The sequence below is a fragment of the Denticeps clupeoides genome, chromosome 2 (genome assembly GCF_900700375.1).
Source record: "Denticeps clupeoides chromosome 2, fDenClu1.1, whole genome shotgun sequence".
Taxonomy (NCBI): domain Eukaryota; kingdom Metazoa; phylum Chordata; class Actinopteri; order Clupeiformes; family Denticipitidae; genus Denticeps; species Denticeps clupeoides.
The window spans coordinates 23,966,656-23,993,576 of NC_041708.1; the positions used below are offsets into that span (position 1 = coordinate 23,966,656).

The 26,921-nt window shown below is 41.7% G+C and overlaps 3 protein-coding genes across 5 annotated transcripts; all 3 read left to right on the top strand.

Moving 5' to 3' along the window:
• The first annotated feature begins 1,613 nt into the window (after positions 1-1,613).
• Positions 1,614-7,769, top strand: LOC114770830 (leukocyte elastase inhibitor-like). 2 transcript variants are annotated; one of them, XM_028964874.1, is made up of 8 exons: positions 1,614-1,740; positions 2,050-2,227; positions 3,700-3,819; positions 4,384-4,524; positions 4,608-4,725; positions 5,747-5,889; positions 5,970-6,137; positions 7,005-7,769. In XM_028964874.1, exons 2-8 carry the CDS (start codon positions 2,060-2,062, stop codon positions 7,410-7,412), a joined length of 1,266 nt encoding a protein of 421 aa, XP_028820707.1. In that variant the 5' UTR covers positions 1,614-1,740; positions 2,050-2,059; the 3' UTR covers positions 7,413-7,769. The 2 variants fall into 2 exon arrangements, with proteins under 2 accessions (XP_028820707.1, XP_028820708.1); XM_028964875.1 differs by lacking the exon at positions 3,700-3,819.
• A 1,063-nt stretch (positions 7,770-8,832) lies between these two features.
• LOC114772230 (leukocyte elastase inhibitor-like) lies at positions 8,833-14,002 on the top strand. The gene is made up of 7 exons (XM_028965236.1): positions 8,833-8,902; positions 11,386-11,569; positions 11,878-12,018; positions 12,849-12,966; positions 13,046-13,182; positions 13,269-13,439; positions 13,508-14,002. Exons 2-7 carry the CDS (start codon positions 11,402-11,404, stop codon positions 13,904-13,906), a joined length of 1,134 nt encoding a protein of 377 aa, XP_028821069.1. The 5' UTR covers positions 8,833-8,902; positions 11,386-11,401; the 3' UTR covers positions 13,907-14,002.
• A 615-nt stretch (positions 14,003-14,617) lies between these two features.
• On the top strand, positions 14,618-20,480 carry LOC114784391 (uncharacterized). 2 transcript variants are annotated; one of them, XM_028969745.1, is made up of 7 exons: positions 14,618-14,871; positions 15,777-15,988; positions 16,183-16,278; positions 16,355-16,471; positions 16,849-18,157; positions 18,240-18,313; positions 19,989-20,480. In XM_028969745.1, exons 1-6 carry the CDS (start codon positions 14,691-14,693, stop codon positions 18,266-18,268), a joined length of 1,944 nt encoding a protein of 647 aa, XP_028825578.1. In that variant the 5' UTR covers positions 14,618-14,690; the 3' UTR covers positions 18,269-18,313; positions 19,989-20,480. The 2 variants fall into 2 exon arrangements, with proteins under 2 accessions (XP_028825578.1, XP_028825579.1); XM_028969746.1 differs by having other exon boundaries at positions 16,852-18,157.
• The last annotated feature ends 6,441 nt before the right edge of the window (positions 20,481-26,921 follow it).

A 26,921-nucleotide genomic window follows, 5' to 3' on the forward strand; every position in this document is an offset into this window, starting at 1 on the left:
AGCCATGACAGGCGCCCGGGAAGCAGTGTGTGGGGGCGATGCTTTGTTCCGTGGCACCTTGGCGAATCGGGATTCGAACTGGTAACCTTCTGATTACCTTCTGATTAGTAACCTTCCTTAATTACTAGGCCACCACTGCCCCAATGGTCCAGAATGGTCTGGATATAGAAATTACATCACAAATAAGATCATCAAAATGAATAGGTGACCATAGGAATTTAGAAGAGAAAAGGTGTAGATGACCAATTTATTTATTACTTCTTTTTGGACTGATGTACAGGGTTGGGCCATTTATATGGATACACCTTAATAAAATGGGAATGGTTGGTGACATTGAACACATTTTATAAGTGGTCAGAAACTTGTAAATTACTCATGAAAGAATAAAGGTTAAAACCAAGCACACCATTGTTTTTCTTGTGAAATTACCAATACATTTGATGTGTCACATGACCCTCTTTCTATTGAAAAAACAAAAGTTGGATCCACAGATGACTGACTTCAAAATGGCCACTATGGTCACCACCCATCTTGAAAAGTTTGCCCCCTCACATATACTAATGTGCCACAAACAGGACGTTAATATCACCAACCATTCCCATTTTGGCCATATAAATGGCCATATAAATGGGTGGCCCATATAAATGGCCCACCCTGTATATGTTTTGCCTTCTAACATATTCAAATTTGTGAATACAAAATGCTTATTTAAGATGGGTACTTAGACAAGATTTTGCAGACCTTTGAAACACGGTCACCTCTCACAATGTAAAATTTGTACTCGTTTCGATGAATTTCAAAGCGAATTATTACCATGGCCCAGACATCAAGTTCAGTTCATATATGTTATATTGAATAGTGCATCAGGCTTAATTAAAATTTTCATAAAACGCACCGTATTTGAACTCTTAGTACTGGCCATCATATGTTAAACTTAACAGCAGTTGTGTAGCTTTTAGTCCAGTGACATTGTTGTCCCCTGCATCACACCATTTTAGTTGAGTATATTGGCGTCGCTTAAACATTATTTCATTGAAGCGTCGCACACTTTTGACTCCCATTCTACGTTGAAACATTTGGCTCAATAGTTTTTCCTGAATGCCTACAGAGTTCACAGATGATTATTGTGAGACCGGTTTTCTGTGTCCCGTGCAACACATGGCACATTTTCAAACTGCTTGTATGGCTTTTGTTATAATTTGATATGTAAGTACCCAGTAGTAAGGCTACTAGTAAGTTTTTTTTTTCTGTTCATGTATTATATGTATTAGTACATTATTTAAAAAAAAATGAATGAGGGATGCAATGAAAAAAGCGGACAGCAAGTTTATTAAAAGGCTTTTTAATCTAAATGTTTCCTGGTTATAACATTGCAATGACGTCAGAGATTCCGAGGTGAGTGGGAGGGAGCGGGGCTGGGCGGGACAGCTGTCAATCATTTACACTACCAATGGCAGCCTCGCTTCTTTATCTCACGCAAATGTTTTTTTTTTATACACGTTCCACGATGGTTTAATGTTTTTTTTAAAAAACGTAAAACGGATTTAATTTTGCTGCTTTCGATGCGCACGTTGCACGAGCCGTTGTAGGAGTAGGATGTTGTGTGACGTCACACCCGGTCAAGGCTGGTCGGGGTGTCGCCTGTCCCGTCGCGGGCGTGTCGGGGAGAAGCTTCTTAAACAGGGAAGCGTTTGCAACTTTCGCCGGTTGTCTGCCCGAGGAAGCGCCTTGCGTGTCCCGGTAAGGAACAGCGATGGGACATTTTAAAAAAAATGTTTTTTTTATATTTTTGCTTCTTCAGAATATGGGGTTTCCTTATGTGAACGGTTCTGTGTCACTTTGTTGCCACTTCGTAGGTGACGTTTTCTGATTAAACCTGATGAAAAGTTTAGTGTCGTTGTTGCTTTTTTACTAACCGTATTATGACCACGGGATTAACGCTACAAGCTACTTTTAACTTTTTAAAAAATACTGAATAATGATTACAGGTCGTGGGAGAGCTCTGTCAGGAGAATTTTTTACCATACGACAGTTTTACCTTCTGCTCAGACCCCGAAGGATGGAGTCTCTGTCAGCTGCGAACACCAGCTTCTGCCTGGACCTGTTCAAGAAGATTGGTGAGAGGAACAAAGACGCCAATGTCTTCTACTCTCCTCTCAGCATCTCCTCTGCGCTGTCCATGGTTTACCTGGGGGCAGGAGGCACCACCGCCTCTCAGATGAAAGAGGTGAGATCACCGGGCGTAGAGCTTAAAAAATGACAGGACAATAAAAACATACCCTGCAGACCTGGCAATCTCCTAACACCTTTAAATTTTTTATATAGAAATGTGGGTGGTATAACGGGTAAGGAAACATACCCGTAATCGGAAGGTTCAAATCCGGATCCATCAAAGGTGCCACTGAGCAAAGCAGCGTCCCCACACACTGCTCCCCGGGCGCCTGTCATGGCTGCCCACTGATCACCAAGGGTGATGGTTAAAAGCAGAGGACACATTTCATTGTGTCACTGTGTGCTGTGCTGCAGTGTTTCACAATGACAATCACTTCACTTTCACACACACACACACACACACACACACACATATTTATATATATATATGGAGAGTATAATTTTATATGCTGAGCAATGCTTTTCTGATGTAGTATATTTGTTTGGTTTCCACAGGTTTTTACACGTAGAGAGGTCATAAAAAGAAAAGAAAAAAAAGAAATTTTTTTTTTTTTATTGGTCAAGCCACAGAATATGTGGCAACCCATTGTACCCCATTTATTTGCCTCCCTCAGAGGAATCCGAGCAGCGGCGCGGTTAAACACGTTTTCCTACCACAGACACGCCTCAGGTCCCTCCCTTGTCTGAAGAATGCCTCCGTATTACCAGGGAAGAATTCATGGCTGAAGTCATGGCTGTGACAAATCAATGGCACCCTTTAGTCAAAGGATATATGGTGCAATCAATGCGCTTATGAGGCAAAAAAAAAAACAGAAAGTTCAGCAGTTTGAAGTGAAATCTATAAAACCTTTGCCTGGGAAGCATTGACCTGCATTACTCGATGCAGGGTCTCTTTTGTCCTCTTTTACTGCAGGCGGTGTGGCTGTTCGTTTGTAGACCAGAGTAAAGTTCATGTCATAAATCAGGAGTAACGGTGGCTGGGTGTGGTGCAAATCTTGGGAATTTCTTTCCCCAGTGAGCTATGATGACACATCGGGGGCATTGTATGTGTCTGTCCCAAAATGTTAACTGAGGCATGTTACATATAGCCTATTTCACCCCTGGTTCAACCCCTGGTTCAAACCAAACGTCCATACCGTAGTCACACATTTTTAACTGCATCGTAACCATTGTAACTGCGCCACAATTAGTCTTGATTAGTCTTTTTAAAAGAGGTTTGAACATTTGTACACCCACCTGCATCCTAACCATGGACGGTTAACAATATCAACAATATTTGTACCCATCCCTACTAATGACCTATCATAGGCAAGCGCCTTTAGACCCTAAAACAACCCTGGAAATTCAGTTCAGTGTCTTGTTTTCATATACATAAATAGTAAATCCTAGCATTATGAGTGTGTTTTTTTTATATTACATAAACTAGGTGTTTGTTTAACTTTTTCTTTTATAAATGTATTCATAAGTTATGCCATTGTCTTCAGGAGCTCATGAGTAAACCAGCTGTATCAATGATGAATATTTTAGGTGCTGAGTTTTAACAAACCCCTGAATCCAGTGCAGTTTAAACCAAAGGCTGCAGCACATGGCAATCCTGCAGCGCTCCAGCAAGTGCAGAAAATCCAACTTCCTCCGGCTGTGAAAAAGGTTAAAAACTGTTCCATATAGTGGCAATGGCCAATGATGAGGGTACTTGCTTGAAAGTAACATGGTGCTGAAGCAGTAAACGGGACTTTTTTTACTGGTATTTCTGCATGTTTGTAGGAACTCTGCCCTGTACTGACAAACCTTTGCATAACGGTCTCAATTTATCTTTCGCAGGCAGTGCTTATAAACAGTGTGTGTGCGTGTATGTATTTGGGAGACCATTACTGCTCTATAGGGCTGCATGGTAAAACTTTCGCTCTATCTCTTGTTTTCAGACTTTGGCAATTCAGATAATGTTTAATAGCTCATTTGCTTACACTTTAATAACAGAAACAAATGCCCTAAACATTTTGTTAATTGTGGTGGCAATCGGTGTCATAACATTAATTGGCCACATTCATTGACTTCCAGCACTGAATGGCTTGCTACTTTTAACTGTAATATGTTGGTGTACCTAACATGGGGGTGTATATTTATTTGTCTGTTTAAAAATTAGAATCAGTGCTCATAAAATGTGTAAGAGTGTTAATAAATTGTTAACTAGAACTATTTGGACATCTTTAGTCACTGCAGCTGACAAAGGCTGGGCCTGATGTCCATTCCGGCTTCAACAAGCTGATGGCGGAACTGCACAAAGAGGGGGCGCCATACTCACTCAGTCTAGCTAATCGCCTGTATGGGGAGAAGTCGTACAAGTTTGTTGAGGTAGGACTGTGTGAAGTTTTTTATTTTAAGGGTGGGGGTGAGGGTAGTTTTAACATATTCCATATTCCTTTCTGTGTTGGTAGACATTCCTTGCATCGACCAAGAAGCATTACCATGCAGAACTGGAAGCCGTTGACTTCAAGATGAATGCAGAAGCGGCCCGAGTGAACATTAACACCTGGGTAGAGAAACACACTAAGGGTAAATGTTGTGTAAATGCAATTGAAATTATGAGAACAATGCATTAAGTCATGAAATGGCTTAAAAAGGGAACTTACATATGTTTGGGCTGAACTTTTGCGATAATATAAAATCACGCAGAATCAGCAAATGTACTACATATTTACAACCTTACTCCATTTTTCACAAAAATTACCCCAAAATCCTCCATGTACAGTTGTGGCCAAATGTTTTGAGAAAGTCTCAGCAGGTCCTCCAGCAGGGCTCAAATGTGGAAGTTCAAAAAAGTGGAACTTCATTTTTATGACAAAGAGGGACTTTGATCACTCTTCATAACATATGAAGAGTATATGCAAATTGCCATAATAAAAACGGAAGCAGAAAACTTTGTGAAAACCAGTATTTGTGTCATTCTCAAAACTTTTGGCTGCGACTACACAGTCACAACTGATCTACAACACCTGATGGTAGCTGTATTTCCCATGCACAACAACACATTTAGGGCAAGAGGATGTCCTCTTTTTATGACTAAGCTCTTTAATTATCCAATTTAGTCTTTTTGTGTGTATGGGAACAAGAAATTCAACCAGACTAGGAACTTCATAATGAATATGTTGTAAACGTTATCTTCCATTTTTTTTCCATGTCTCATCAGGCTGTAATTTAACCTGTTAAAGATCCCATTGGCATTCCTTTTCCATTCACTATATTAATGAAATAAAGTCATGGATCAGGGTGGTAGAAGCCTAGTGGGTAACACACTTGCCTATGAACTAGAAGACCCAGGTTCAAACCCCACGTACTACCATTGTGTCCCTGAGCAAGACACTTAACCCTGAGTGTCTCCAGGGGGGACTGTCCCTGTAACTACTGACTGTAAGGCACTCTGGATAAGGGCGTCTGATAAATGCCATAAATGTAAATGTATGGAAGAATTTACTGAGGTCCTGTATGTTTGTGGTACTGATTACTAGAGTGCTAAATGCAGTTTTGTCAGATTTCTGTCATGCTTCTAATAATTGTATGTTGTTTTGAATTGAAGAGAAAATCAAGAACTTGCTGCCTGAGGGGATTGTGGACAACCTCACGAGACTAGTGCTGGTGAATGCGATCTACTTCAAGGGAAACTGGGAGAAACAATTCCCAGAAGCCCGAACGCACGAGGTTCCGTTTAAACTCAACAAGGTAAAAGCTGGAATAAAAAGTGTGCAGGCTAAACATGCGCTGCAGCATCGCTTCACTTCTGTCTTTAACCTGTGTTTCAGAATGACACAAAACCAGTGCAAATGATGCATCAGAAAGCCAAATTCCCTCTGACCTACATACCTGAGGTTGGCTGCCAGATTTTGGAGCTGCCCTACAAGGGAAAAGACTTGAGCATGCTCATCATGCTTCCAACAGAGATGACCGATGACACCACTGGACTGAAGAAGGTTGGAATGATTAGGACATACATTGTAATTAGGGCCGTCAGTTGGTTTTTCTTTTTTCATTCATTAATTGTGATTAATCATAGACTTTCAATGGGGTGCCATCATGTGCTGCCACACTGAATAATGGGGGTCTAGAGAATATGATGAATCAGAATAGTGCAACAACAATGAGCCCCAGTGGCCTAATTGATAAGGCACTGGCTTCCTAAGCCAGGGATTGTGGGTTCGTGTCCCATCTGGGGTGATGTGTAGCAGAGTGGCGCAGCAGAAGCATGCTGGGCCCATAACCCAGAGGTTGATGGATCCTCTGCTAATTTCCTCTTTGGGGCAGTGGTGACCTAGTGGTTAAGGAAGCGGCCCCCATAATCAGAAGGTTGCCGGTTCAAATGCCGAACTGCCAAGTTGCCACTGAGGTGCCACTGAAGTGCCATCTGCAAACACTGCTTCCTGGGCGCCTGTCATGTGATGGTTAAAAGCACAGGATACATTTGTCACAGTTGACACATTTTGTTGTGTCACCGTGGGTTGTGCTGCAGTGTTTCATAATGACAATCACTTCACATTTTTTCATACATTATTGTTTGCTCAAATTTCTGTGATGGGAAAGGATTATTTAGTATAATGCATGATTTACAACCTTACATTCTAATTCTTTTGTAGTTTTGCTAAAAAATAATTTCACAAATGTGAAAAATAATTTCAGATTTCAGTAATTGCGGGACAACTAGGGACATTTGAATAAACTGAAATATGCAAATAGATTTTTTAAAAGTGAAGCTTAATCTAGATCACTTGGGAAAGCCAGTGTTTGATCATGTTCTTCTGATACCCAATACGTCCTCAATTCTATCTCTGTTATTTTCCAAGCTGGAGGCCTTTCTTACCTATGACAATTTTGTGGAATGGACCAGGCCAGACATGATGGACACTGTTGAGGTGCAGGTGGGTCTTCCCAGGTTCAAGATGGAGGAGACCTATGACATGAAGGACCTACTGGTCAGCATGGGCATGGTGGATGCTTTTGACCAAGTCAGGTCTGACTTTTCGGCCATGTCTCCTGACGACGACTTGGTTCTGTCTGAAGTGGTGCACAAGTCCTTTGTGGAGGTGAATGAGGAGGGAACGGAAGCAGCTGCTGCTACTGCGGCGGTCATGATGATGCGCTGCGCCATTTTGCCCCCTACAACGTTTGTGGCGGACCACCCTTTCCTCTTCTTCATTCGTCACAACCCTACCATGAGTGTCCTTTTCTGTGGCCGCTACTGCTCACCTTAAGTTGCCCTCACCGAAAAGAAACCTTTCACTCAGCAAGCATGCTGTCCTAGTGTAATATGATGTTTGTGCCTTTTTCTTGCTGAAATAAAGTGCAATTCTATAACTAATATTGACCAAAGCAGACATTAGGGTTTCTGTGGTTAATTATGTAACTATCTAGCCTCACCAGTTACGAGAAATGCTTGTGTGTAAATGTACCAGTGCGTCTGGTAGTAAAAGGTCCTGAGGAACAGATGTGTTCCTTCAACAAACATTTTTCTGCACACACGGGGAACATTGTTCCATTAATCCGGAGTGGGTGAGAGAACCTTGTGGTAACGCCCAGGCTGCAATAAAGAAACATGGTTGGATAATGAAGCCTTTTTTTTGTGTTGGAGTGTGATGTGCCACAATCATGAGTCACGGTCCTTCGCTGTCAATGTTGTGTGATGTGATTCCATTGTATGGCAATCAGGCCAACAACAGTCGCTCAAAACTCACCGGTGTGCAGGGCACTGATACAATGAAAGATAAAAGCAAACCAAACAAACAATGGTCACTAGGTCAAAGGTCAGCAGTTAGTTTATCTACTCAACTGTCAATCAGTGGCAAGCGAAACTGTAAAGGTCTGCAGGATCTGGTTAGGATCAATTGGTAAGGTATTATTGTTAACCTATTGTCTGTAGGGGTGTAATATCGTACATACCAGATTTTTTTTTTTACCTTTTACCCAAAAGGTATGTGTTTGAAGTGTGCACTAAAGGTGTGGTGTGTGTGTGTGTGTTTAATCTTACGCAGTTCCGTCGGACCTCTCGACAAATGTTTTCATTACCATAGCAACATGCATTGCTTGTACTGACTGATTCAAACATATTTAAAACAAGAAACTTATAAAAACATTCCATAGATACAAATAAACAGACTGTAGCACAGTGCTGTTCAGAGTAAAAGAAGGAGCCTATATAAAGCCAAGTTAGAAAGTACTAAAATGAAGTATTGTTACATTGTGACAATTTACATACAGAACATATTGAAAATATGTTTATTTGTGAAGAACACAAAAATGTTTTGTGCTTTATAGCCATGTAAGAAAACTACAAGGTACTATTACAATCTAACAAATCTGAATATGTCCTTACATAAAGAATAAACACTGTTATGTAGTACTACTATTATATAACTTTTAAAACTGTTTATGTTCATAATGGAAGAAGTAAAAGTGATTTGTACTTTAATGACATGCTACAAAGTACAGTTAGCATTTAACAAATAAGTATAAGATTAAATAATTTTATTATATTTCAAAAAGTGCTAAATTTTTATTCCACCACGTTATAGAATACAATACACGTTTACAGTGATGTGAAAAGGGCGTACAAACACACCAAAGTAAGGAATTTAAGACTGTTTTGAAAGAAGACGAGATGGCCACGCCCAGTGACGCAATAAAACCCGGAACGGCGCGTCCGCGGAGCCGGAGCCTCTTGTGTCCTGCGTGCTGGAGATCTGAGGTAAGAGTCTGCGCCGCCGGTTACTGGACGCGTCTGTTTCTGCGAGGACGTGTTGAAACGGGACACTTTTCCTACCGCAAATCAGGAAACGGCGACACGAGATGTTTATTTATTTAATTTCCCCACTCTACGCACCAGCAACAATTTGGCCCCATCTGATTTAATGGTTAAAACTTATCGTCTCAAAAACCTATTCTGTCGTGACAGACGCAACTCAGCTTTATTAACGCAGTAATTGTTATTTATTTATTACAAATATATACCGCTACAGGCACAGATACTTAGTGATCCCGAGTGATCCAGAATAAATGCATTAAGAGAAAGTGTAAGTAAAAATATGTACTGTCTACTAGTACTGTGCTATTGAAAACCCAGATTTTAGAGAATCCAGGACGGGAATGATGGGGCATTTTGCTTTTCCGTCTACGTTTGACGGGTGAAATCATCATTAACACAGTGAAGGAGAAGCAGCAGGAGAAGTCGCGTTGAATGGGAGCGGATGCGTCAGCAGAGCCGCCATCTTGGGAGGGGCTGGCGCTCCTTTTACACGAATGTACGTCTATCAGGGCCAAGGTGGAATACAGGGTTAAAGCACCATAAATCGGCAAAATGTCAGACATGTATTCATGACCGAGCCACGAATAAATTGATAGAGAAGCGTTTTTTTTTAATATAGCATAATTTTATGTTCAAAATGTAATCTTCATATAGGTATTTTTTTCATTAAATAATGCAAATACAAGCACCACAAAAAAGGCTGGCAATATTAGCTGAAAGACCCTGGCAATCGTCAAGATACCACTCATACATTTATATTTACACTTTTATCCAAAGCAACAGGTATTTGTATGGATTTGAAGAGAACTATAAACAATGAGCTGTACACAGTACATTTTTCAGACAAGGAAAATAGTTAATCTTTCATATTTCATATAAAAGATAAACATCCATTTAACTGCTTGTTTGGAAACATAAGTATAGACAGGGCAGGTCCATACACAGAGGCATTTTCTATAGATTGGTCAAGAACTGCAATATATAGAGGCGTGACTTTCCTATGGGCTAAGGGAGGGAAGACAGATGCTCTGGTTTGTAACATTAATATTTGTCGAACACAAAATTTTGTAACATACAATAAAATGATGATGCATGATATATTAAAATTTTATGAATGTTATGCACTCATTCTTCATTTGCTCATTATCATAGCCATACATGCTGCAAAAGTCTGCCATCTTTGCTCACACCGTCAAGAGAAGCGTGGTTGAATGAGCTTGGAACCCCGTCCAAATATAATGGCAGTATTGACGCATGCTGAGATCTAGAGTGTATATTTATGATGAAGGGCAATGAGTGCCATGATTAAGTATATAAATACATCAGTAATTAAATAAACAAAGGTGTCATTTTGGGGGGAAATTAAAACATAAGTAATTAATTCAATATGACAAGAATGATAACACATTCTGTGCATCATGAATTACTTCTATTGGTCAGTCTGATCCACCAAAGTAAGTAGGCTTTCAAGATTCAAGATTGCTTTATTGTCAGTACACAGTATGCAGTGTATTGAAATAATGTTTCACACAGACCCCCCCATAGTGCAATCATAAAAGAAAAATATATATGTATATACACACTAAACTAAACTATACTAACTAAAACTAGAACTTAAATACTGTACAGATCTCTATAAAAGAAAAGTAAAACTTCTGTACAACGAATAGGACATCATTCTTGTAAGTGGATATGTTGGCTATTTTAAACAGGACACAAGACAAACGCGTGCAAAATGAGCAAAAATGAGCTGAATTGAGCTAAAATGAATTGAGATGCGCAAAATGGTCAGTATGTTATCAAGTGCATATGGCCGGAAGTGTATTTTTGTTGAGTTTATCATTTTTTTTGTGACGTCTGTGTCCTTTCCAGCCTGGCACTAACATTAATGGGCATTAACATTCAAGATATTAATAAGAAATAACTCTAAATACCTGAATATATGTACCAATCTGTACATGATATGTGTTAGCTCCACCTGCCTACTTTTTCAATCTGACTTATAGAACTAATTCATAATGTGCTGATTTATCCCAAATAAAATAATCTGAAATATTTCAGTATGACATTTAATTGTGTTTTATTTTCATGTTTTATTTTAAAAAGAAATAATTAAAAATGTTTTGATATCTCATTTTAAATAATTCATACTATTTTTTTTTACATTTAAAACTGACATTTTATTTGAGATTATTTAATATCTATTTATTTGTGGTACTCATTGTGGTACAATGAAAAAATAGTCCTATAATGACCCATGTAAGTGTTATGGTGTAACGTTTCATTAGAGGGAAGCAGTGGCGGCAAAGGAGGCCTGAAACTGGCCATTTGGTTCATAGGCTGCTGTCACCAGTAGTATTTACATCTCTTAATAGATAAGTTACATGTTGGGCGATCCTAAGAAAATGACATTATTCTCTTTCTAGACCTTTAAAAAAAAGAATGGAGTTGCTGCCGGCTGCAAACACCAAGTTCTGCCTTGACCTGTTCAAGAAGATCAGTGGAGCCAATAAAATGTCGAATGTGTTTTACTCACCTGTAAGCATCTCCTCTGCACTGGCCATGGTGTCACTTGGAGCGAGGGGGACGACTGCAACCCAATTGAATGAGGCAGGACATATTTATTCATTTAAAGTTGCCATATCATGTAATATCATAGACAATTGGTACATATTTTCAATAGTTATATTGTTATATTATAACTATTATAAAGAAATATATATATATATATTTAGTTATAATATAATTGTTATATTATTATATTGTTATATTATAACTATATATATATATATATATACACACACACGCACGCACACACACACACACACACACACACACACATACATATATATATATATATATATATATATATATATATATATATATATATATATTTTTTTTTTTTTTCTTTCCTGTAGTCATTGCACTTCCATACAGTCAAGGGCGACCTCCACCTGAGCTTCAACCAGCTTTTCTCTGAGCTCAACAAGAAGGGAGCCTCCTATGCTCTGAGCCTGGCTAATCGTCTGTATGGAGACCAGTCCTACCAGTTTCATGAGGTAAGCAGATGTAGAGGGCTACTGGTCAAAATTTCAATGTTAGAAGTGGCAGTAGAACACAATATTTATCTAATATTCTAATATTAAAAGCCAATATAGTACTTCCACAAAACTCAATCTCCAAGTAATAAAAAACCGGGTGACAAGGACTTTTCTAGATGTCCACAATGTCCATGTTCTAGATTCCGATGAGGCGAAGAATCTGCTGGATTGAATATTAGTTCTGTTTTAGTGGGACTGAGTTTTAGATGATGGACTGCCATCCAAAATGAAATGTTAGATAGACATGCAGAGATTTTGGAAGCAGCATGTACCTGTGATGGAGGAAAAGAGAAGATGAGTTGTGTGGCATAGCAGTGGTAGGATAACCCATGTGAGGAAATGACCTCACCAAGTGATCTGGTGTAGAGAGAAAAAAGAAGAGGACAGAGTACCAAGCCCTAAGGGGCACCAATGGAGAGTCTGCATGAAGCAGATGTGGATCTTTTCCAAGTCATCAAGAAAGGAAGCAAACCATTTCAATGCTAAGCCCCGAATTCCAAGTCTCTTCAGGATGGACAGGAGAGTCTTTGATTTGATAGAGGTTAACTGTATCAAATGCTGCAGAGAGGTTGAGGAGAATAAGAACAGATATGAGTTCTGCTGGTCTGGCCGCATGTAGCTTCTCAGAAACAGCCAGGAGGGCTTTCTCTGTAGAATGACCTGCTCTGAAGCCAGACTGGTTGGGATCTAGAACCACATGGCTGTGTGATATAAATGTGCATAACACTAAGCTACTGGCCCCTTCATCAGCGTGTATAATTACTACTGAAGCTTTTGTTTTTTTTAAGGCGTTCCTTAAAGACACCAATAGGCACTACCTTGCAGAACTGGAGTCTGTAGACTTCCAGTCAGACCCAGAAGCTGCCCGAATGAGAATTAACAGCTGGGTAGAGGAGCAGACAGCAGGTGAATTATTTGAATCACCATTACACTCTAACTGCCATATATGTGTGAAACACATTGCTAAAAAAACCTGTTTTCACAGAGAAAATTAAAGAACTGCTCCCTGGCGGCACTGTGGACAGTTTAACGAAACTCCTGCTGGTGAATGCCATCTACTTCAAGGGCAACTGGGAGGAGAAATTCACCAGAACATCTGAATCAGAGTTTTATCTAAACAAGGTAACACCGACCTTCTGCGTTTGATGGACATCTTCAGCAAAGTGCTCATCATTAATCAGTTTGACTATTTGTTTTTTTCACTCAAGAATGACAAAACATCAGTGGTCATGATGCACCATGAGTTTGACAGCATCCCCATGTCCTACAATGAAGAGGCTCAATGTCAAATTCTAGAGCTGCCCTATGTGGGAAAGGATCTGAGCATGTTCGTAATGCTCCCATTCCAGATAGAGGATAACACAACTGGACTGCAAAAGGTGGTTATTCTAACTATAGTTCTGAATCTTTAATTTATATATATTTACTTTTTTTTCTCTTTAACAAGCTGGAACAGGACTTGACACACGAGAGACTTCTAGCCTTGACACATCCTGACAAGATGCACAAGGGCAGGGTGATGGTGAGCCTACCCAGGTTCAAGATGGAGGAAACATACAACCTGAAGGATGTCTTGCTCAGCATGGGCATAGTGGATGCCTTTGATCCGTGCAGGTGTGATCTCTCAGGCATGTCCTCTGGTCGGGACCTGGTGATGTCCAAGGTGGTGCACAAGTCCTTCATAGAGGTGAACGAGGAGGGAACAGAGGCGGCCGCTGCCACTGGAATTCAGATCATGTTGTGCTGCATGCCTCCCAGTTTTGTGGCGGATCACCCCTTCCTCTTCTTCATCCGACACAACCCCACCCAGACCATTCTCTTCTTTGGGCGATTCTCTTCTCCTTGAGATGCTGTAATGCTTTGCTGCCTCGTGTAGCCGTTATGTTAAATTGAAAGTGTGCTGACGTGACTGGCTTTTAAATAAAACATCTACCAATTTGAATGAATTTTTATTATAGTGACGTCTTCACAACACTGACCAACCAGCAAACATAGAGTTCTGGAAAAAAAGTATGAGCACTGCGTATGTCCGGTGTCCTCCCACCGTCCAAATTCATGTAAACTAGGTCACTAGGGCAGTGGTGGCCTAGAGGTTAAGGAAGCGGCACCGTAATCAGAAGGTTGCCGGTTCGAATCCCGATCCACCGAGTTGCAACTGAGGTGCCACTGAGCAAAGCACCGTCCCCACACACTGCTCAACGGGCCTGTCAGAGGACACATTTCATTGTGTGCACGTGTGCTGTGTTGCAGTTTATCACAATGACAATCACTTTCACTTTCGAATTAGTGCTAATTACTGACTCTAATTCATCACATGCATACTAATAGCGGTACAACAAGCCACCCAGTTTTGACTTTGCATAGGCAAGTAAACGTTAAATGCTAACGAATTATGGCGCACATGGCCTTCCATAGAAGGCTAGTCAAGTTTCCCTGAGCTTTTCGTGCGTCTATATTTTTTAGCTTAAAACCACGCGTTAAACACGAACATTTTTCGTGACGCTGCGTTTTTTCCTCCCAGCCAGCAGGGGGGGACAGTAACTCCCTTTCACGACGCAGCGCCACACGCAGCTGGCGTCCGCGTCGGAACGTTGTGGTTGTCGGTAATTCATGCGGGCGACGCGTTCAAGATGACGAGGCTGCAGCGCCTGGGCGCGCTGCTCACCCGACGCCTGACGCTGGCCGCGCAGGAGATCTACCGGGACGTGGAGGAGGTCATCCTGCACGTCCAGGAGGAGTCCAGCAGGACGAAGCAAGAAAACAGGCGCCTGCGGGAGAGGCTGCGAGCGCTCGGCATCACGGATTTGGACGGTACGGAACCCGAACGCGCGAAACGAGCAGAACGTGGGTGCCTGGTGGGTGACACTCGCCTCTGAACCTGAAGTCAAACCCCACTTACTTACTTCCATCGTGTCCCCGAGCAAGACGCTTAACCCCGAGTGTCTCCAGGGGGACTGTCCCTGTCACTACTGACTATAAGGGCGTAAATGTCTCCGTGTTCTGTCGGAAATAGCGTTATTGTTTTGCGCGTCTGTGTGCGCATGCGCGCGTTTGGCGCCGCATTTGTCGTGTTTTCCTTCTAATGGCTCACCAATGACGACCATGTAACGGTATATGGATGCTTTTCCGATGCCGATACTTGGTGATAACAAGGATGAACCTTATGAACGGTACTTGGTGATAACAAGGATGAGCCTGAGATTATTTGCTTTTAATACGTTTTTAACGAGCAGTGGGCAGCCATGACAGGCGCCTGTGGAGCAGTATGTGGGGACAGTGATTTGCTCAGCGGCATCTTGGCGGATTGGTATTCGAACCGGCAACCTTCTGATTACAGGGGCCGCTTCCTTAACCTACAGGCCACCACTGCCTCTGCAGGAAATTAGCAGAGGATTGTTCAATCCATCCAATGTGCCAGTCTGCTACTCATCACCCCAGGTGGGACTCGAACCCACAATCCCTGGCTTAGGATGCCAGTGCCTTATCCATTATCCATCCATTTATTGTCGACTCCGTCCATGCAATAGAGCCTGGTTATGAAGACTTCAGTATTTAAAAATGATATAGACATGAACTGAACTCTGCAGCACCCCTCTCTCAGATGCTGATTGGCTGAAACAGTATTACACATGATTTATAGAGTTGGGACACAATTCATTTTTATTTTTGTTTCATTCATTGCTGAAAGAATTCATTACTTATCCCTGTTCCTCCAGAGTCTGACACGGACGCATCTGCCACGGAGGAAATATGGCCAGTGGGCAATGAGGATCACCAGAACAACAGCTGCTTGATGCCGAGTCTGCAGGAGGATGCGAAGGCCCTTCACGAACAAAACCAGGGCGATGCAAGAGTATGTGGCCCACAATGCACCTCAACACAAAACAAAAACAAGGCATCTCCAGGGCGGCCGCCCGCTTCTCTGCAGGTAATGAGCTGATGGTGTCTGAGATCTTGTGGACTGTTCATAATTCATAATCTAGCTGACCACGTTGATTCAGATTCTCTGCTACCTGGTTCTTGAGATGAATTACTTACCTATAATTAATGCAAATATGATATTTTTTCCCCCTGTATTATAATTATTTTGTTTAATCACAAGTATGTCTCTCATTTGTGCAGGTCACAGAGATTGCATCGGTTCCTCTAGTACAGCTCAGATCACCATCACATGGTGCAGAAGATGGAGAGCCGGGACCTTCAGCTCTGTCCACACCTGTAAGCTCCTTTTCTTTTTTGGAAACTGGCTACTGGATCTGTGTAGTGAACTCTGTGTAATCACATTTCATTTCAGATGGGCAAGCAAGGTGACAGCGTGAACGGTGACTCTGCCTGCGAGGGCTGTTGCAGTAGTGATGATAACAACAACAACAACGGTGATTCTGATGATCCAGGGAGCCGCAGCAGTAATGTAAGACTCCGTACTGCATGATGCAAAAAATCTTTTTGCTCTATGGAGTCTAGATGATGTTCCAAACATTCCTAGAATCGCTGTTCTGATCGCATTAAAAACCTGCACAAGTCATGGAATTTGAAAAGAGAATTTTCCAGGTCTGGAAAAGTTTTTTGTAATACAAAAAAAGACCAAATAAAATGATGGAAAAGTCATTGAAATTGATTTAAAACTTCAGAGAACATTTTGCCTTAGAGTAATTGTCATGGAAATTCCTTTCTAAAAATGTTTAAGAACCCTGTGATATGGTTTGCCTAGTCAAAGATTATGTGTGTTTTCTTTATGCAATCTGTTTATTAAAATTGTACTTTTTTCTTATTCCTTTATTATTAAAGCAGGATAAGAGGACAGACCTTTCATCACATCCAAGCCCTTACAGGCTTCGAAAACGGAAGCAGGATCACAATGGTTTGGACGATGAACGGGCAGCTAAAGAGAAGAACTCAGAGATGCTGCAGTGTCGGAAACAAGCTATGACCGCCGCTGAAGAAGACGTGGAATCGGATGATGAGGGAAGCGTGTTGTGTAAAAAGCAATGTAGTGAAATCTCTGCTTGTGGCTCTTTTTTGGGCAAATCCTTTGAAGAGCCGCAACTTGGGCCCTCTGCCGGAGAGCCCAAGCCGGACAGTTGCTGCGTGTCCGTTCTGGGGGAGAGCAGGTGGTGCACCAAGAAAAATTACTGCCTGTTCTGCAGGAAGCAAGTTTTGAAGATATCCAGGCATCTGGAATGCATGCACCGCGAGGAGGAAGAAGTTGCGAAGGCCTTGAGCTTTCCCAAAAATTCAGAGGAAAGAAGAATCCTGTGGGGCGTCCTGCGGAAGAAAGGGAACCATGTGTACAATGAGATGGTGGAGAACGTGAGTAGTTACCTCCTTCCTCCAAGGCCGAAGGCTTCCGCCAACGGCATCCCACTCTTGACCTTCGTCGAGGACGTTAAGAAGCTGCACGTTCACCTGAAGGACAAGCAGGCCGAGTATGACCACATGCTGCTCTCTGACTTCTCCTCGGAGACCTGGGGCAACCTCGCCAAGGTCACCCTGGCCCAGCTGACCATGTTCAACACGAGGAGCTCGGAAGAGCTGTCCCAAATGAGCCTCAGCGCGTTCATCTCCAGAGACATCTCGGTCGTGCCCAGCGACGACGCCGAGATCACGGAGTTCGAGCAGGAGCTCTGCAAGTACTCGGCCAGGATCGAAATCTCGGCAGGCGAGGGCCGGAAGATCTCGCTCCTGGTCCCGCCGTCGGTACTGAAGAGCATCGAGAGCCTGGTGGTGAAACGGATGCTGTGCGGAATACGATACGACAACAAGCACCTGTTTGCCCAGCCGAGGGGGACGCATTACTTTAAAGGCGCCGACTGCGTGGAGGATTTTGCGAAGGACTGCGGCGTCCAGCATCCGCAGGTGATGCGGTTGCCTAGGCTGCAGATGGAAGTCGCCACCCTGTGCAGGCTGCTTTACCTCAAGGAAGTGGACCACCTGACGGACTTCATGGGCCTGGATGTCAAGTGGCACCTCGTGAACGAGTGCTGCAACAAGGAAACCGTGCAGCTCGCCAAGCTGTGCAAGATCTTCGTGATGGTGGAGAGGGGCCTGCAGGACTGTACAGGGAAGAGCGTGGACGAGATTCACATTTGTAACAACGGTACGTGCCATCAGGGAGGGGAGCCGCAGGCTGTCTAGTCACATCTAATGTCCTGCTTCCTAATTATATTGATCTTCATCAGAAATTCTGGAGCTAGCGACTGCTGAATAACAGCTCAAGCTCTCGAGGTTCCAGGGAAGGACATCTTTACAGCAGGTATAAATCTTTTTTTCTCCCCCCACACGCATCAGGGTCTACATTGGGTCAACAGGGGGCGCTCCCTCTTTAAATCAAACTAAAGATTACCCACAAACTGAATATGCTGTTTTTTTTCATACTCTGATAAGACCTGGCTGCTCACACTTCATCAACAATATGAACTTTGGCCATTTGGTGCACAGAAGAATCCAAAAAGAATCAGGGGCTCCTGCGCCTAAACTTTAGAAAAGGGGAGTGATCACAAAAAATAATTTGCTTCACAACCATATATAGCTTTTCTACTGTTGTTCCAGTCATGATAAGTAGGCTGGACCACGTTAAAAGAGCCGAGATTCCATGTGCTGCTACTTGAACTTCAGTTCTGAGGACAAACTTCACGACAGGCGACAAGTTTCAAAGAGGTTTGAAATTCTTAGGACCAGCCGATTGTGGGTCGTGGCCTGGTCGGGAGGGGAGAATCAGTGATCATACAACATGTACACAGTAGGATGCACTATGCACGAACAAAGCTGCGATTACAAAGTGTAAAAAAATCTGCCTATAAAATCACACGTGTATACCTAGAGGAAGCAGCAAATCTCTATTTTCAAAAAGACAACTACAGTACAAATATATCTGTATTCAGAGCTACAGTCTCCCTGGAGACACTCAGGGTTACGTGTCTTGCTCAGGGACACAATGGTAGTAAGTAGGGTGTGTACCCGGTTTGGTGCATCTTTCCAAATGTTTGAAATGTCACTGTTCAACATATGATAAGGTCAAATGGAACTTCTTGACAACATCCTGCCCAAATTTCACGTGATTTGGATGAACCATAGCCAAGCATGATATGGAAAACCAAAAACTCATACTTTCTGTGACCAGTTGGTGGTGCTATACAAAACTGACCGCATTTTTACAATGGTGTGACTGGGGATATGCCTGTAAAATTTGTTTGCTTAATGTTTACTGCACTAAAATATTTTTTCTATTCACAGAAAAAAATATATTTTAATTTGTTGCCTTGCTATTTGAAGACCATGTGAGTCATCACAAACTTTTGTGAACTTTTTGTCCTCTTACTGGCCAAAGAGTTAGGGGCCTTCGTTTGCCTGGAAAGGTGCGACATTGGTCTCACATTTAATTTGAAAATACTCAGTGACTGAGCTGTTCTGACCTCGAGGGGAAGTTCATTCCACCATCGAGGGGCCAAGACAGAGAAGAGTCTAGATGAATGTTTTCCTTTAACCTTTAGCGATGGAGAGACCAGGCAAGCAGTACTGGAGGCTCGGAGTATACGAGGTGCAGTGCGAGGTGTAATAAGGGCTGCGAGGTAGGATGGTGCTGCTCCATGTTTGGCTTTGTAGGCCAGCATCAGTATTTTGAACCTGATGCGTGCAGCTACTGGGAGCCAGTGGAGGGAACGTAGCAGAGGGGTGGTGTGGGAGAATTTGGGAAGGGTGAAGATCAGTCGTCCTGCTGCATTTTGTATGAGTTGTAGAGGTCGGATGGTACTTAGAGATAGACCAGCTAGAATTGCTACTCTGTTTACCTCATCCACACTCAATCCACGATGTTCATCATGTCATTGTCGGCGACAATTATCGATCAATTGTCAATTTTTGTCAACATACGTTTTACTCCTAGTCTTGGGGGAGCACTGTTTGTAAAACCACTTTGTTACATTTTTTAGAGAGAAGATGAAGGAGAAAGAAGAGAGAAGTGCCGAGATGTACTTGGAATTATCCATCTAGTCCAGGACCGCACAGAGATACAACGTGTGTGTTTTGTGTATCAGGGTGGTGCCCATGACAAAATCTGGTGTTACTGCCCCCCAGTCTAGGGTTGGGGGAAGAACATGGGAGTGTGTAATAGTATGCAGTCCGGAAAGTATTTACTCTTAATGGCCAATGTACAATGGCGAAACAGAATATGCATATTTATATACATATTTACACCAAGGCAGAAATACTACAGTGAGGACTCTGGACTGTGCTAAAGGAAAGAAAAGAACGAATGATTTCTATGCCAACAACATCCCTTGCCTAACCCACTCCCAAACGCCCTAGCTGTCTACCTGACCCTCCAAACATACAGTACATGCCAAAAGTTTGTGACATACCATCTCATTCAACGTGTTTTCTTTATTTTCATGACCATTTACATTTATAGATTCTCACTGAATGCATCAAAACTATGAATGAACACATGTGGAGTTATGTACTTAACAAAAAGTGGAGACCTGACCTCCACAGTCACCGGACCTGAACCCAATCGAGATGGTTTGGGGTGAGCTGGACCGCAGAGTGAAGGCAAAGGGGCCAACAAGTGCTAAACACCTCTGGGAACTAAAAACCAAGAGGTCGTCACCTGAAAACCATTTCAGGTGACGACCTCTTGAAGCTCATCGAGTGTGCAAAGCAGCAATCAGAGCAAAGGGTGGCTATTTTGAAGAATCTAGAAGATAAAACATGTTTTCAGTTATTAAGTACATAACTCCACATGTGTTCATTCATAGTTTTGATGCCTTCAGTGAGAATCTACCAACGTAAATGGTCATGAAAATAAAGAAAACACATTGAATGAGAAGGTGTGTAAAACTTTTGCCCTGTACATGTAACACTCTGGTGTGTAATAATTTTGTAATTCCAATATTTGTTATAGTTTGTACTTGGTCGCCTAATATTTGTAGTGAAAATGAAAAGGTGAGGCAATTCTGAAATTGTTAAATTCATGGTACTAATATTTATTTTTCGTTTTCGTTGATGGAACATTTGCTTTTTTCAAAACACTTGTGAATTTAATGGTTAAATTGTTTTATAATATTGGTTATTTTGCAATGTTTTTGCAATATTCAACACTGTCAAGCAAAACAAAGTTTAAAAATATATATATTTAAAACAAAATAATAATAAAAAAATGTATTCTGAATTAATTAGTGTATGTTTAAAATACAACCTGTAAGAATGGACATCGCAGGAGCCTGCTTTGTCTTGCATAACAGATGTCTGCAGGGGGAAGTGTAACATTCCTGTGTCGACGGTTGTGAGTGAAGATTCGACACCCCGGTTTTTACATGTCTTTTGTCCGACGTCAACGTGCGAAGTATCAGCCGTCAGGACCGCCCACCCTCTTTGTCTTCACCAAATGGGAGGCACCGGGGGCGTGACATCAGAAACAACAGGTTCTGATTGGTCAGTGACAACTTCCTGTAGGCCAGTGACAACTTCCTGTAGGCCAGTGACAACTTCCTGTAGGCCAGGGGTATAAATGTCTGCACACATGTGGAAAAGGGAGCTCTGAGCTATCTTGCTCAGGGGGGTTTCCCTCTCTTTCCCTTCTCTTTCTCTTCTCCCTCTTTACTCTTTCTTCTCATGTTTACTTTCTCTGTAACCTTGGTACCTTTTTACATTCAATATTCACATGTAACTACAATAATTATTTACCGGTGTTAATAAATTAGAAACTGTTCATTTCTAACCTCTGTTGTGCCATGCCTCTTTCTGCCAGGTAACATCAAATTGGAGTGGTTGAATACAGTGCTTTGTGTGGAGGGAGAAAGAGTTTTTTCTACACACTCTATTCTCTTCTCCAACGCCACATGGTCTTCATGTGCGTTTTTTACAAATGGTGATCCCGACGTGATACCTTTGCTCGGATGTGGATCTGTGACCGTAAGTCTCTTTTATCTGAATTTTACTGCATAGGGAGGAATAGAATCTATGTGCTTTAATTTAAATAAAAAGGATCTACATATCCTAAAAAGCCCGGGACCGTAGAAACCGAGGCATTTCTAAATCCAGATCCAGTCCGACAAGGTATAAAATGAACATTGACTAATTACTGTATCACTTACAATGTGGCATGTAGATATGGCTGGCACAATAGATGAACCCACAAACCAAACTGTAACCAGTAATAACCAGGATTTGTGACATTTTAGATTACTGGTATTACATTGAACATCATAAACCATGTCCCACGGTGAACAATTTGATAATAACTGATCAGGGATTGGAAATTGCACTGTTAAACTTAAATGTTTTTATTTTAAATTCATGTTCAGTATGATCAACATGTTTAGGATCAGAATTTAAATTTATGTGAAACTGTTTCTCTCTCTGAACACCTCAACAATGCCATAATCTCAAATAATAGCTTTTAGTGATAAAGGTGTAATTCTCTAATCACATGGCAACAAGCGGGATTTTATTTGTGTTTATTTTTCCGGCCACTGTTGTTGATTGAACTTCGTTAAGCCGATGCAAATTCGCAGAGTTATGAATTCCCTAATAAAGGTGTAATTCTCCAATCACATGGCAACAAGCGGGACTTTTTTATTTATTTGTGTTTATTTTTCCGGCCACTGTTGTTGATTGAACTTCGTTAGCCGGTGCAAATCCGCAGAGTTATGAATTCCCTAATAAAGGTGTAATTCTCCAATCACATGGCAACAAGCGGGACTTTTTTATTTATTTATTTGTATTTATTTTCCCAGCCACTGTTGTTGATTAGACTTGATAAGCCGATGCAAATTCGCAGAGTTATGAATTCCCTGATATCATTTTAAGCCTCCCACTATATTTACATGTTTTTGCATTACAGTATCTGATCATTGTTGTCATTTGTTTTCCTGGTTTGGTTTTAATGTACGATGAACACTGTTTTTCTACATGCACAATCTGTATGCAAACCTCATCACACTCCAGACAAAGAACCCAACCAAGTGTGAAAAGCCCTGGATCAAGTTGAATATTCTATGTATGCTGCTGTGTTTGATCTATGCCAAGAAGACAGGTTTCCCTACAAGGGTGACCTCAGACGCCTGAGGATCACAAAGGACACAGAACCACAACTATCGGCTACATTTGAATTCCCGACTGACCAGGAAGCAAGCAGATACACAATCATGACCCAATTGTGATCCCCATGGACCCTGAATACTCGAGTGCCCCAGGGGATCAACCGGCCGTCTGTAAGAATGGACATCGCAGGAGCCTGCTTTGTCTTGCATAACAGATGTCTGCAGGGGGAAGTGTAACATTCCTGTGTCGACGGTTGTGAGTGAAGATTCGACACCCCGGTTTTTACATGTCTTTTGTCCGACGTCAACGTGCGAAGTATCAGCCGTCAGGACCGCCCACCCTCTTTGTCTTCACCAAATGGGAGGCACCGGGGGCGTGACATCAGAAACAACAGGTTCTGATTGGTCAGTGACAACTTCCTGTAGGCCAGTGACAACTTCCTGTAGGCCAGTGACAACTTCCTGTAGGCCAGGGGTATAAATGTCTGCACACATGTGGAAAAGGGAGCTCTGAGCTATCTTGCTCAGGGGGGTTTCCCTCTCTTTCCCTTCTCTTTCTCTTCTCCCTCTTTACTCTTTCTTCTCATGTTTACTTTCTCTGTAACCTTGGTACCTTTTTACATTCAATATTCACATGTAACTACAATAATTATTTACCGGTGTTAATAAATTAGAAACTGTTCATTTCTAACCTCTGTTGTGCCATGCCTCTTTCTGCCAGGTAACATCAAATTGGAGTGGTTGAATACAGTGCTTTGTGTGGAGGGAGAAAGAGTTTTTTCTACACACTCTATTCTCTTCTCCAACGCCACATGGTCTTCATGTGCGTTTTTTACAAACCATAGCAATTGAATACTGAGCATGTCCACAGTAAGTGGTGAAACTCTTGTCTGCCCAACCACTTTGCTCATTCCCACACTGTTGGAGACATGGAATATTAACACTGTTTAACAGACAGTCATGGAATACAAGGCAATGGTTGTGGAATTCAGAAACTTGGAACTTTTTTTTAGATGCTTTGGTCTGGTTTAAAAAAAAAAAAAAGTTTATTTTGCTCACCAGTAATTTTATATCAGCATTGGGCAATTTTGAACCTAATGGTTTTTTTATGTCATGTGATGCCAGAAATATGCTTGCTGTGAGCTACGTATCCGTACACAGTTGAGTTGTTAATGTTTGTGCTGATATACTGTGCATCGTAGTGTGCTGTAGTCTGTACTCCTTACCACCAGGTAAAAAGCAAATAAAAAAATGACTGAACACGCAAGTATTTTCCTAGTGGAAAAGCCAGGCTTGCCTACCTATCTCAATGCTGAGTCAAATCCTGATGTTTGTTGAGGCCTTAATGCATCATCATCATCATCTCACGGGACTGTGAATTCTACCAGGATAATCTTCTTTGCCTCCTCAGGACCATATAACCAGTCTCACTCAGGGAGGCTTGGACAACCTGGTGAAAATTTTCTCCCCTCTCATCTCTCATGATGATGCTAAATGCAAGATGCCTTTTGTGATTTTCTTGGAGGATTGTGATCTCTCCCCTGCCCTGATGAATTGAATAGATGCTACTGGTTTGGTGCTTCTTCTATCTGTCCTGCTACAAAATGTCAGCCAATTTTCTAAGGACCTTATCATTTGTATTTCCCCTGGGCTGAGAGCAGTCTTACACCTGTCCAAAATGTGCCCTATTGTTGCACAGTGGGTCTTCCCTTAACCCCACCTATGTTGCTCTTTGAAGAATGTCGTACAATGAATGGAGCAGGAACGAGATACAGACCCAGGTCTTTGATTCTGTCCATGTGACTTGTGAGTTCTGCATGCGTGACTCTGAAGAGTGCATCACCTTGTTCCTCATTTCATATAACCATTTATATCTCAAACAATGGCTCCACCCCAGTTCAAAGATTGGCTGTTTTTGTTTTTTCTTTTTCTTTTTAAGATTTCCACTTCCAGGCAACAGGAGTCGGTGTGGCAGTTTTGGAGCAGAGAGATAGCGTTCGGCTTTGTTTGTGTGCTGTGTTATTTTTTTCCATTATTGTTTTTTTGTTTTTTTTTTAGAGATCTGGGTGGGGGTACGCCTTCACACTGCTGCTTCAGTGTGAGGCTAGAAGGGGTGACATTTGACGTTTAAAGGGGCCGTCAGTTGGTAAAATTCTAAAGACTGGGTTAGGTTTTAGTCTGTGAGCAACTCAAGATGATGCAAAGACACTGAAAGTTATGCCTTCATTGTAGCAATTGGTGTTTTAATGATTATAAGATGTGTTTATTTGACATTCTCAAAGAATCAGTTAAAACACTTTCTGGTAGAATAACCATCTCTGAAGAAAATTTAAAAAAATAAAATAAAATAAAAGCCTCCAGGTATGAGAGACAAAATTCAGACTCACTTGAAACTCCCTCTGGATACAGTAAGAAGAATAAACTGTTCTTTCAATTATCACTTACTTTTTCAAGTAATAAGCATTAGTCTAATTAATACAATGTATTGTCACGGATTCCTGTGTCAATAATACTGTTTTTGAAAGGTCTCCCTGATGCAGTGCAATAGTGTATGTGTAGTTCACATAATCCTTTTTTAAATCTGTAAAAACCCACAATTCATAAAAAAAAAAAAATAAATAACAGCACCAATTCACACCCTAGGAGGGTTGGGTGGGTAATCAATCAGTATAGTTAATCAACCAGGCTCGATATCTTAACCCCAGTACACACACAGAAGTCCTGCATTAAAACAATAAGTCAGATATACATAAATATCTTAATAATAAAAAACGATCATAAAAACAGTCAGTCCTGGTCTGCTCCCATCAACCAGTACAAAAACCATCTACCCTACAGAACAGATCAGTTATCCAGATTTGTTATCCAGCTTGTCGGGCCTGGGTCGTGAACACTTTGCTCTCCCAGCGCCCCAACCCAGCGGATGAGCAAGGTCTCGCAGCCCATGACCGCACAAACACCTGAGTTGTCCTCCTGAGTGAGCTCCGCCCAGTTTCCTTTCCCTGTCCGTATGGATGGAAACGTAACTGGAGTGTTGAAGTTGTTCTCACACTCACCCACGTTCACCAAACCTCCTCCCGACGTCGACTTCAGCCGCTGTACGACGATCCTGCTGCAACATAAAGACAGTCGGGGCAATGGATGGAATGCTCCAAGCCCACATGGAATAACACACAAACTGGGAATTACCACTGAGTGCCAGTCATTATAAGTAACACACAGAAGCATCTCATCGACAACCATTAGTACATTCCTACAGTTTCATGTACTTGACACACACACACACAAGGCACCCATAGTTCTACGCATATAGACATATACAATTAGTAACCACTAAACACTTTAATAATTCTCTTGAATATATTAGCACTGAGGTTCATTACATAGAATGTTCACAGATCTAGTATTTGATCTAGTACAAAAAAGCTAAAAATTGCAAACCACCTCAGTGACTTACAGGCGGACATTGTCTTTCTTCAAGAGACTCATACACTGCTCGAAAAATGAATCTGAATGAATGAAATATTCTTTGTATTAAATACCTTGTTCATTGCATTTGAAAATATATATTACAGTTGAATGTGCTGACAGTAAAATCACACAAAAATTATCAATGGAAATTAATTTATCAGCCCATGGACGTCTGTATTTTGAGTCACAGTCAAAATTAAAGTGGAAAAACACACTAAAGGCTGATCCAACTTTGTAATGTCCTTAAAACAAGTCAAAATGAGGCTCAGTAGTGTACGTGGCCTCCATGTGCCGCGTACCTCCCTACAACGCCTGGACATGCTCCTGATGAGGTGGCAGAAGGTCTCCTGA